General features: G+C 33.3%; 1 protein-coding gene across 11 annotated transcripts in view; it reads left to right on the top strand.

The window, feature by feature from the left end:
• The window catches only part of TBL1XR1 (TBL1X/Y related 1), a 179,177-nt gene extending 167,576 nt beyond the window's left edge, over positions 1 to 11,601 (top strand). For all 11 annotated transcript variants that reach the window (XM_047874452.1, XM_047874451.1, XM_047874449.1 and 8 more), the window contains 4 exons: positions 1,102 to 1,229; positions 2,008 to 2,173; positions 5,798 to 5,899; positions 6,766 to 11,601. In XM_047874452.1, coding sequence (XP_047730408.1) covers positions 1,102 to 1,229; positions 2,008 to 2,173; positions 5,798 to 5,899; positions 6,766 to 6,792 — 423 coding nt within the window. In that variant the 3' untranslated portion in view covers positions 6,793 to 11,601. The remainder of the gene's footprint in view (positions 1 to 1,101; positions 1,230 to 2,007; positions 2,174 to 5,797; positions 5,900 to 6,765) is intronic.
• The last annotated feature ends 1,135 nt before the right edge of the window (positions 11,602 to 12,736 follow it).

Below are 12,736 nucleotides of genomic sequence, written 5' to 3'. Positions count from 1 at the left end.
CACTTTTTATTTAACCATTCATCTATTGATGGACACTTAGGTTGTTTCCTTAGCTTGGCTTTTTAATATTGCAATGAACAGCAAGTACAGATGTATTTTTGAGATCCTGATATCAGTTCTTTTGGATAAATACCCAGAGGTAGGATCACTGGATCGTATGGTAGTTCTATTTTTATATTTTTGAAGAATCATCATACTTTTTTTCATGGTGGCTGTAACATTTTGCATTCCCACCAACAGTGTAACAGGGGATCTCATTTCTCCACATCTGTGATAATTTATTACCTTTTTTATTTTATGATAGCCATCCTAACAGGTGTGAAATGATAATCTCATTGTTTTGATTTGCATTTCCCTTATGGCTAGTGACATTGAACATCTTTTCTTATACCTATTGGCCATTTGTATATCTTCTTGGAAGAAATGTCTACTCAAGTCATTTGCCCACTTTTAAATTGGATTGTTACAGTTTTTGCTGTTGAGTTATAGAAATTCCTTATATATTTTAAAAATTACCCTTTATCAGATATTTTTTCTCCCATTCTGTCAGTTTCCTTTTTCTTTATTGTTTCCTTTATTACAGAGAAGCTTTTTAATTTTGTATTTCCATTTGGCTTTTTGTTTTTGTTGCCTGTGCTTTGGTGTCATACATGAACCATATTATTTGCAAGTTCTCTTTGCCCTTCTCTGTTACAAAGCATTTTCTGATTCTAAATTCTACGAGGAATTTATAATGTAGATCATTTATTTAAGGAACAATGTTAAAACTAATGTCGTAAACATTTAGGATAATTGCCCAAGGGACTTACTCAATGTTGAAGTTTGTACTATCTGAAGTTCTCAGAGTTAATATCTAGAACTACAGTTAATTCATTCTTGAAGCCTCAACAGTAGTGAACATTTGGAAAGGACTTTAAGCTAATTTGTTATTTTTAAAAGAGTGATAAATACTACATTTTAATTTCTTTGCAAATATTCCCTTGAGCTGTAATCGTTGTTCTGGTTACACTATTTAAAGTTTGGATTGGCAAAGTAGTATTATTGTAAATGTACCCTTTGTATGGGAAAATATAATTATATATTTTTTTCTTTTTTACTTAGATATGGAGTATGAAACAAGACAATTGTGTTCATGATTTGCAAGCACATAATAAAGAAATTTATACTATCAAATGGAGTCCAACAGGGCCAGGGACAAATAATCCAAATGCCAACCTTATGTTAGCAAGGTAATATTTCTGTTTTACTCCTCCTTTTATGAGTCTGCCACAAAAAAAGCTTCTAATACATATGACAAAGTTAGGAAAGAGTTCATGAAATGGGATCGTATCCTGCAGGAATAATTTTTTGATGGAAACCTTTAAACCCAAAGTTTTATTCTTATTTCAGACCATAATGGATTTTAATATCTGGAGTTATCAAATATTTACTGATGATAATTAAGTATTAATTAAAACCCAAGTAATTGAGGTATAGTACAATAACATTTCTTCAGCATAAAAAAAAGATAAAGTTAAAAATATTGTCAATACATTGTTCAGAACCATGGATCAATCAGTGTAATTATTTAAAGAGGAAGGGAAAAAAAGGAAAAAAATTAGTAAAAAAAAAAAAAAAAAAAAGTGCTTGTGCAGCTCAGTCGGTTAGCTCAGGTCTTGATCTCAGGATTGTGGGTTGAAGCCCCACATTGAACTCCATGGTGGGCATGGAGCCTATGTAAAAAAAGAGAGAGAGAGAAGAAAGGAAAGGAATATGGTGAATTTAGCTCATTTTGTTTTTCAGTTTAGAGACTTGGAGATGCCCGTAAGCTGCCTTTTCTCCTGTTGTAGCTTTGCTTCCGCAACACTTTCCTCCTAATAGCCAATCTGGTCTCATAAGGAATTTGTGTCTAGCTACTAGGAATGACTGTGTGATTTGTGTCTAGCTACTAGGAATGATTCTAGATTGTGGGTGGGACTTGGCTATATTTCATTATTTTTAAAATTGTTTTGTTTCCTCCTTTGTCAGTGCATCCTTCGATTCTACTGTTAGATTATGGGACGTAGACCGAGGAATTTGCATCCATACATTGACAAAACACCAAGAGCCTGTGTACAGTGTGGCTTTCAGTCCTGATGGCAGGTACCTGGCAAGCGGTTCTTTTGATAAATGTGTGCACATCTGGAACACACAGGTATGTCTTAGTTATTGAAATCATCACATTGTTTCATAGGTACTAATAAGCATTTGCCTGTAAATACTCTTCTCTCCTTTGGTTGTCATTCCTTTTGTGACATTAGTTCAATTCTTAGTTTCTAGATGAGTACCTTTTTTGAATTTACAAAGACTAAAATCAGTTGAAGTTATATTTTCCTGATATAGACCAGAATTTAGAAATAAATTTAGATTGTATTATTTTTTCCTCAACAGGTTGCAGACATGAAATGTGAGAGTTTAAGATACGTGTTTATATAAGCGGTGTAATTTCTTTATTTTCATAATGTTTTAAAATGTTTCATTTTTGAGAGAGCATGAGGACCTGTGGGTGGGCAGAGAGAGGGATACCGAGGATCCAGGGCAGGCTCCACTCTGACAGCAGAGAGCCAGACACGGGGCTGGAACTCACCAACTGTGAGATCATGACCTGAGCTGAAGTCTTGACATGTAACTGACTAAACCACCCAGACACCCTAATTTCTTTATTTTCTAAAAGAATTGTCTTTGAAGGAGCTATATGTGAGCAGTTAATAAAATGTATTAAAGGATAAGATTGTATGGCTCAACACAATGACTTATCAGAAATAAATTTAAAACTATACTATCTTTGGGTACCTGGATAACTTAGTCAGTTGAGTTGAACATCAGACTCTTCATTTTAGCTCAGTTCATGATCCTAGGATCGTGGAATCAAGCCCTACATCAGGTTTGCACTGGCGGGGCTTGTGCTGGGTGTGGAGCCTGGTTGAGATTTTCTCTCTCTCCCTCTCCCCCACTTTTGTGTGTGCGCTCTCTCTCTCTCTCTCTCTCTCTCTCTCTTTTAAAAACAACAACAACAACAGAAAACTACCTTTGTAGGGACAGTACTTTATAGAGATCCTTTCCTAAAAATGGAGAAAACAGCCAGTTGCTCTAATTTTTTCATTTTCTCACCTTTTTAGTGTTTATGCTCCATGTACTGTTTTTTTTAATAGCAGTCACTTGACTCTCTCCCCCACCCTCCCACCTTCTTCCCCGCCAATCAGTGATCGCCTCTTAAGTGGTCATAGCACACCGTAGTAAGTTATTGTGGGCTGTGCTGTTTGTGTAGCTGATCATCATAGTTGGTCAAACTATTTTTGCATAAATCATCAATTTCAAGTATCATTTTTAATTAAGTTATACATTCACATGGTCCCCTCAAAACACTAAAAAGGTATACACTGCAAAGTCTTGCTCCCATTTTCTTTTTGATCCCCTATAAGTAACTTCCTGAATTTGTTTGGGAATAAAAGTGTTGATTCCTTCATTTTTATGCTCTATTTTATTTTTTCATTTGGATTTTTAACTGCCTTGGAATTGATTTTTATATGTATGATGTGAGGTAGAGATCTAATTTTAATATCTAATGGATAACCAGTTGTCTCAATACTGTTTAACCCTTTGCTATCTCATAATGCCATTTCTTTCATATACCAAGTTCTCATTGTGGTTTGTTTATAGATTCTCCACTGATAGACATTTGTATTCGTATATACCTGCATCATTAGCATACTTTTAATAAGTAACTTTATAAATTTCCTCTCATTAAGTCTTCTTTTTTCCCATCATTAAGGTCTTATAATTTCTTTATGAAGATCTTATTTTTTCTTAATTTATTCTGAAGTGCCTTGTGGATATTATTATTAACCATGAATGGCATCTTTTTAAAAATATGTTCCTTTTACTTACTGGTTGTTGCTTGTGTTTGGAACATTAGGACTTTTGACACATTGAGACTGAATTCATCCACTTCTCTGCACTCTCTTGTTAGTTCTAATTGTTTCCCCTTGGTTTTTGCTGCAAGTTAGTATTTTTGTTGTGATTGAATAGCAGAGACTTTCTAAACGTAATCCATAGATAATTTGCCTGTTGTATACATTTTCAGTCCCTTATTTACTCTATTATGAGAAAATCAGTTTAAATGAAATTTGGGTATTGAAGTATATGATTCTAATGGAAGATACTGATAGGCTCTTAGGGGCATTTGAGCAGCTGTCCATACTGTTTAGATGTATCACAACTGCGTATCAAAAAATGTCAGTTTGCTTTTTTCTTTTTAGTTTGAAAATAGTAAAATGCATCTAGTAAGTTTTTAGAGGATGACTTTCTCCTGCACTTGTCATAAATAAATCAAGTTTTTTTCTTTCCTCATTTGGATTATCATCCATATGATCTGTTACCTAAGCATTTCACAGATAAATTATTGAAGTCTGGTTTGAACATATATACAGATTTGAGTAGTGCTGATGATCCATTGGTCTTTGTGAATATTAAAGCTCTAGCTTGTTGACTCTGCTGTTTTGGTTCAGTTATAGCTTACTCTGAGCTTAGAGATTGGGAAGTGCTTTTGAAAGAAAGCTGTTTTTTTTTTAAACCCCAAATTTACTGTCCTAAAGGTTTTACTTTCTCTCATCAAAAGATTTTAGATTTTGTTGGTGCCACTCCTTTCTCCTAATTAACCATGGAAGTAAGCTCAAGACTTACTATGCTTACACTTGTTCATTAATCTTTTAAATTTTGAGAAACTTTAAGTAGGGTTAAAAAGAACAGTTGAACCTTCCAAATGTGATCAGCTGTAGCAGTGCACCTGTGGTTACTTTAATATTAGCAGATGGACTTTGAAGAGGAAAGCAAAGGAAAACAGTCTCAATGATTAAGTTAGGGTTGGCTGCCTGAGAAGGTATTTACAAGGCCTTGCTGCCATGTTGTTTTTATTTAGATCTGCTGCCTTTAGTTTGACCTTTTTTGGTTATCGTAAAACTGAGAGATACTTTTCTGCTTTGTCAGGGCAGAACATCAGAACCATAGTTTTCATTGTTTTCCAATTTCTCACAGCAGAACTTCTGTCTTTGCCTTGGTTAATGACTGGTTTCCTAGGAGAATAGATTTTTTTTTTACTGAATTTTAAGTATTCAGTGGGGCAGCTGCATGATTTTGGTTTCTTTCTTTTTTTTTTTTTTCCTTAAATTTCTAACCTCTTTCAGGAGTAATGGACGTGTATTCCTTCAGCTTCTTTTATATCGCCCCTAGCTTAGGGGCTACTCAGTAAATATGGAGTAACAGAATTATACTGGAATTGTCTTTACTGGCTTATTTTACTTTCTCTTTAGGATGTTTTGTCAAAGAAATTCTGACTTAATTTTGTCTCTCTACATGTTGGCCAAACTCATGCATCCTTCAACAACAATAATTTATTTTAAGCCATACATTGAGTGTTTACTTCTAGCTATTAACTGTGTCAAAGAGGCCAAACATACCTTAGCTAAGAATGGTTATCAATACTGGAGAAACTGAATGTGTGTGTGTGTGTGTGTGAGAGAGAGAGAGAGAGAGACAGACAGACAGACAGACAGACAGACAAACAGACATGTTGAGAGCAGGCAAGTGTTATCTTTTTATAGAAAGATCCTCATATCACATTTCTAGTGTTTCAAAACTTGTATTTATTTTGGAGTCAAAGCTAAATTCTATTTCTGATTGCTAGAAATAAAGCCATGTAAGAGTAATATTTGTGCCTCAATATTTGGATTTATAATAATATATGCTCTCATTTTTAAGAATCTGTTTTTCAATTTTTTAGACAGGTGCTCTAGTTCACAGCTATAGGGGAACAGGTGGAATTTTTGAAGTTTGCTGGAATGCAGCAGGAGACAAAGTTGGAGCCAGTGCATCAGATGGTTCAGTAAGTATAATGAAGTGTTTCCACGGGAATGGGTGTGTAAGCATAGTAAATAAATGTGGCTTATTGTGGTTGTGACTACAGAAGTCTTCTTTTCATAATGAATCTTGTGATAATGGTTTTGGTCCTTTTTACTGAAGGCTGTATATTTTTCATGTTTATTTCATTCAAATAATGTAAACAGAATTTAGGCTATGTTTGCCGAAAGAATATCTTCATAATCAAGAAATGGACAGTTATTTTTAATATAAACCTTCATTAGCAAAATTGAGCATAGAAGAATACCACTCTGAGAGAGATTTGAATTTTTAATGCCTATTTCTACCTTGTCTTCCTTGCAGAAGAGTGTTGGTGGCCCAGGGAAGGGGGAGTAGAGGCAGTTGAGTCCTGCATTGAGGAATGTGTGATACTGAGAGACTTTCAGGATGAGGTTGGCCAACTCTTTATAGAAATATTAGTTGTGGCTTCGAAAGCTCTGAAAGCAAAAGGAAGATACAGACGATATTAGCCATTAGCTGCTTTCTGAAGCTATAGCTTTATATAACCTAAGGTATCTTTCATTCATGTCCAAGAGATAGAAAATGGTCTATTTTGAGCATATTTTTTCTACTTTTTAATTAATAGTAGATCTTCAAAATTTAAGCCACGTTCTTTCTTGGTAGTAGTAGCCCATGGTTGTTGCCTCCATCTACTTAGACGATTTATCTGATTTCTGTTGGTTAAGTGCCCAGTGCCATGATTACTATTGCTTTACCAGTTTCGTGAACTAGGAAGTAAAACTAGATTTCAAACTGTACTATTGAAACATTAAACTAAAACTGTACAATGAAATTCTTAACACACTGGTTGATTATTTTAATTTCTTACAGGTTTGTGTATTAGACCTTCGGAAATAGCGCTACTAGTTGGAAGCCATGGACCGACTATGAATGTGTACATAGCCAAAATGACTGTCCCTGACCCATGTACTGCTATAGTCCCACTTGAACCATGGCCAGTCCACTACAGCCAAATCTAAAAGAAATATATACATACAGTGTATATAAACAAAATTGCACCCTGAAGATGACAGAATTTTGTCACAGCTTGTGAATTCTGTTCACCAAGTGCTGGAATCTAATCTGCTGTGCCCCTAAAATAGCATTTAGAAGTTTTGGATATGAAAAACAGAAGAGAAAGAAATATGCGTTATAAAAGCAGCCCATATGTGTACCAGTTTTTGGATACTAATGACAGCCTTGTTTCTCCCCTTTGAATCAGAAGACACCATGGATTATATTCTTTTTTCCCTTCAGTAGTTGAGCAGTTTGTATGTACAGAGAAAATGGACTTACAAAAACTTGCAGCAGTAGTTTGTTCTTGCTTTTAACTTTGTTTTCAGTTTAGTTTATGGATGCATGAAGTAAGGGAGTGAATCAGTTTCTTGTTTATATTTTTTTCACCTTTTAAACAAAAAATTCTTAAAAATATTTTAATGCATTCTTTTGAAGAGATAGATGTTTGGTACATTTTATGGCTCCCAGAGCATATATTCAATTGGTGCATGTTGTGGAAGGGGGAATTGGAAAGTGAATGAAAATATATGACTTTTGGTCATGTCAATCTGTAAGACACATCAGTAAAAGGATATTATGCTCTGTTGTTTTTTTTTGTTTGTTTGTTTGTTTTGTTTTGTTTTTGTTCTTTTTTTGGTGATGTGGCTTAAATGCAATAGTTTCTTTTTTGGGACATATTTCTGCCAATTAAAGACTAGAAGGGCACAATTTTTTTTAATACCATAGAGAAGATGCATAAAAAAAATCTTCTGATGTTTTGTAGCCATAACTAAATTATGGTTAAAATGTGCACTATTGTGAAAAGGAGCAAAGTAGGTTTGGGGTTTTTTTTTGTTGTTGTTTGTTTATTTGTTTTGCTTTGTTTTTTAAGAGATTAAAATGTTTCTGGATAAGGATTAGCTTCTCAAAGTGTCCATCATTCTGTGTAGAAGCTGAAAAATGTAATGTAACCAAACTCCAGTATTAAAAATCTCTCATGTTGTTTTTCTTTATACAAAGCAAGATAACGGCATATAACACTGCCATTACATGGCAAAATGTTTGCTACCTTAGTTTAAAAACAATCTTTAAAACAAAAGACTTGCTTCAAGGTGTTTTTAAATAGCAGTGATTCAGAATTCAAAAAAGAAAAAAAAGTATAATTGCACTAACCTCCCTGCTGCTCCGATTCTGCATTCGTGGTACTTGTGACTACATTTTTTTCAAATACGGATAGATTTAAGCTGCTATTTTTTTTTTTGTTTTGTTTTTCAGTAATCACTACTATATCATGTCTTTTACTCTGTTTATAATATCAAGTATTTTCTTAAAGATATAGGTATCAGAGCAAATCTCTTCTTACGCTCATGCAACTAAAAGCTAAAATACACAGAATTTGCAAATGAGAGCATTTGTTTATACGTGTGATCAACAGGGTTTGTCATGATTAATGTAAGTATCCACAAGTGTCAATTTTGAAGAGAATAGTTGTCAAATTTGTATCTCAAAAGATTATAATTAAGGGAGTTGCTTATTATTAAGCTTAGCAAATTTATAACACTATTTCTGTCACTAATTATTTTGAAGCCTTTACTACTAAAATTTTAATCTATGTTTTAAGTAGAAACTGATTTAACCCAAGTAATGCAGCTTTGATTTTTAGCATTTGTTGTTTTGCTATTTTTACAAAACAGCATTGATTGAAGCAAGTCTTGGTTTTACTAAGGTAGGATAGCATTTGCTATTGGTAAAGAGAATAAATACACTTAATTTCACAATACATTGTTATATGTACCCCAATTATTGTTAGTGGGGACTATGATACTGTAATAATATTTTTTAAAATTTACATCCAGAGAGGCAGTCATTCATGATGGTTTTGTGCCAGCTGTTTTTAGGGTTTTGGATCACATTATAGATATTTAGAACTATAACCCTGTGACTTATGTAGGAAACCTAATATGCTGAGTATCTGGCACTTGAAATCCTGCTTTTATTGCTAGAGGTCCACATCTGTGGTTAACCTCTGTTGTTGTTTTAAAAAAATAAATAAAAATTTAAAAATCTGTGCAATAATTTTTAAATGTGCTCCCAGGAATAGACACAAATGTTTTGAGTAGGTTTAAGCTGCATTTTCCTTTAGCGATGCATCTGTCAATTGCACTGAATTTAAATCTGAAAGTCAGAGGTGATTATTGATAGTACTTTTGTATTTTGATATGGACAATTTATTCATTTGCATACAGTTATTGACTTTTTCCCCCCAGCTGATTAAAAGTGATAGTCAAGAAGTTCTGCAGTATAGCTGCCAAAATAGACAGCTACATTTTTATGGTATTGTCATCTTTTCTTTTTTCTTTTTTTTTTTCTTCCTTAATCTTTAGGTATTTTACTTAAGCATAATAGCCACAATAGGACATATTAAAAGATTATAAATACAGAGCTTTATTATCCTGAAGTCTTGGGTCTTTTAAGTATAAACTTTATCTGAAAGGTATCCATTTTGTAGGCTTGGGTTCTTTATGAGCATACAGTTGTTTATTTTTGCTGCTGTTCTCAACATCATCATTGCCTGCTGATGTGCCACCATGCTGCTCCAATAGACAAAAGTAAGATCGCCTTGAATTTGAGCAGTAACTTGATTGTAGGAGACCAAGTTTCACAGCCTGCAAAATTCTGTATTTGAGGTTCTTGGCTCATTTTTCCTTCCTTTTTTTTCTGAGAACTTACTCCTGAAGATCAACTGATTCCAATAGATTTTCTATCGGTATTCATTATATATCATTGTTGTATAAGCTACTGTAAGAAACGTATAAGGAAAAATAGAAAGGAAAACTTGAATGAATAGAATACTCATTGATTGAAGTAGAATAAAGAGCGAGCAGCTGTCACTCTTAAACTTCATAAAGGAATATCATTTTTCTTCTCCATGTAGGAAATCTGATACGTGCTTATATTTGTTCCAATCCCCATTTCTTTCATTGATCAGGTACCATCATTGACTTTAAATGACTTTTAGAAGTGGTAACTTTTAATTTCCTGATAGATATTAGAGTATATTGAATTCTGTTTTAATGAATAATTCTCTAGGTAAGTATGTTTTAGGATTAAACACCTTTTACAGATACTGAAAGTGCCTCCTTTTGTGGTGTAAAAAAACAAATTATGGTGCAAAAAGTAATTATTAGATTGAATTACATGAAGGTTTTTTGCTTTTTGACATAAAAATGTCAAGAGAAAGGCCAAAGATTTGTACTTTTTCACTTATAAAGCACTCCTTTTTTCCTTAAACTTCTTTCTGTCAAATTAGATTTAATGAGAGAGTACTATTTTTAAGGAGCTATCTGTTTATGTAGAATGATTTTGTTAAGAGTAATGTAAACTATTAACGCATAGAGGCCTGAAGAGGGGTATGCATTTTTGCTATTTAAAGGAATCACGAATGACTGTCCTTATGTGAGCAAAAATGTTCAATTTTACTAAGTAAGCAGAAAAACAAATCTCAAATGCAGTGCTGTTTACTCTTTTCAAAACCGTTTTCATTTTCTTAAGCACATTGTACATTTCTATAGAACCTGCATTTATTCTCACATGCTAAGGGTGGTACTTGCATTTGGTGAATTACTGTTGATTGTTTCCACAGAAATTCTATTTCAGTGGACCAACATTGTGGCATGGCAGCAAATGCCAACATTTTGGGGAATAGCAGCAAATCTACAAGAGACCCTGGTTAGTTTTTTTTGTTTGTTTTTGTTTGTTTTTCCTTCTGAATCAGCAGGGATGGAAGGAGGGTAGGGAAGTTATGAATTACTCCTTCCGGTAGTAGCTCTGAAGTGTCACATTCAATATCAATTTTTTTTTTAACATGATTCTAGTTAAATGTAGAAGAGAGAGAAAAAGAGGAAGTGTTCACTTTTTTTAATACACTGATTTAGAAATTTGATGTCTTATATCAGTAGTTCTGAAGTATTAATAGCATTCTTTGTTTCTGCCTTTACGTTGACAATGTTGAAGCAGGGTGAATAACTAGGGCATATATTTTTTTTTTTTTTTCTAGTAAGCTGTTTCACAATGTTTTCTTTGGAGTTTCTGGATAAGTTCAAGAAAACATTCTGCATGTTGTATCTAGTCTGATGTACTTATCCATCTCATTAAAAACAAACACAGACTGCATTCTGTAGCTCTGTAATCCCTAAATACAGAAGTAATTCTCTTCTTTCCTGACTTTGACATTGTAGCTATAATGTTCTAATTTTGATTTTTACAAATCCTTTGGGTCTAATTCTGTGAGCCTACCTATAGCACTGGATTAAAATGTCTGCATCATTTCTTTAGTTATCCAGTTAACTTTAAAACTGTTGTAAAAGTGTAAACCAGCCCATGACAGTTTTTTGTACATGTTAAAGAACTTTATTGTTCAGTTTTCATGATTATTGTGTAAGGAAGACTGATATAGATGTTCTATGCTGTCCTGGACCATGTTAATTACACTTCTGATGTATTTTGGTTCCACATCACAATGATTTGTCCCCAATGATCCTTTTATCCTTTCTAGGCACATTTTTTTTGTTGTTGTTGTTGTTGCAGTTTCCCTTTGCATTGTATTGCTTTGACAACTGTAATTTGAATCAGATCTGAAAGAGGTCCAGAATAAAATATATTTTGATATTATGTTGGCTGTGTACATATATAAAACCTTTGATACCTATGTAGTTTGTATAGACTGTTTACTAGTCAAGTAAAGAGAGGGATGCTATTTCTTGTTTACAATTTCTTGTTTACATTTTAATTGCATTTACTCCTCCAATGTTCTATTGTAGAATAAACTTTTTTTGCTTTGAGTTAGCCTTCCTAACATATAACATGTCTATTCTCTCCCAAGCTGTTGTTATCAGTTGTAACAACTGCCATCAGAACCCAAACCACTGTTTTTCATAACTGTATTGTTTTCTAAGCTATATGTTTTAAGCCCATAGATAAAATTACAAATTTTACTATTTTATTACTTCTCACAGGAGATGAAATTTTTTAAATGAAGGGATTATTTACTATTTTTATTAAAGAATAATAGAGCATTTAATCAGCTAAGAAATAAACAATTGCTTTGAATTATTTTCAAAAATAATACTGTATTGAAAGGACATCGTTTCACATAAACTAAAAGAAACCTCAGATTCATTTGCTTAGTGTGCAGTTGAGCACAAAACCGTGTGCATATGTGGCTGAAGATTTTAGGGCCGGGTTCTCAACTTCCTAATGGCATTTTTGTCTCATATAAACCTAACTTAAATAATTTTCTTCCTTAGCTAGTTGCTTAAGTTGCTAACGAACCTTACAATTTTTGAGGAACGGTACCAAGCACCTTCCAGTTTCAATTAGTCCTAGCTCTTGAGTACTTAGAGACTTTTTAAAAGAATCATTGAGCACATTTTTTGTTTTCCTTTGTTTTTTAAAAACTTACATTCCTCAGGTCTTCTACTTTTCCGTTTCATTTCCTTAAGCAGAAACTAACACAGGCATAGACTTGTCATGTTTTATTAAATGATAAGCTTTTGCCGTTGCTAGAACTTTCTGACAGTCTTTCATTTTCAAAGGGTTAACTTTTATTGCATGGCATAGATTAATAATAGTCTGCATTTTACACTTTGAAAAAGTGTTGGACTACTAAGGATTATAATCCATCTAAGCTTAAGGTAAAACAAATCAGTCTGAGTAGTCATGGCAGGGGTAATTTTTAATTTCATAGTTCTTCTACTTTACAATAGACCAAATTTCTAACCTGTTATACATAGCAGATGAAAGCTTA

The sequence above is a fragment of the Prionailurus viverrinus genome, chromosome C2 (genome assembly GCF_022837055.1).
Source record: "Prionailurus viverrinus isolate Anna chromosome C2, UM_Priviv_1.0, whole genome shotgun sequence".
Classification (NCBI taxonomy): domain Eukaryota; kingdom Metazoa; phylum Chordata; class Mammalia; order Carnivora; family Felidae; genus Prionailurus; species Prionailurus viverrinus.
This window is presented reverse-complemented; position numbering and strand designations above follow the sequence as displayed.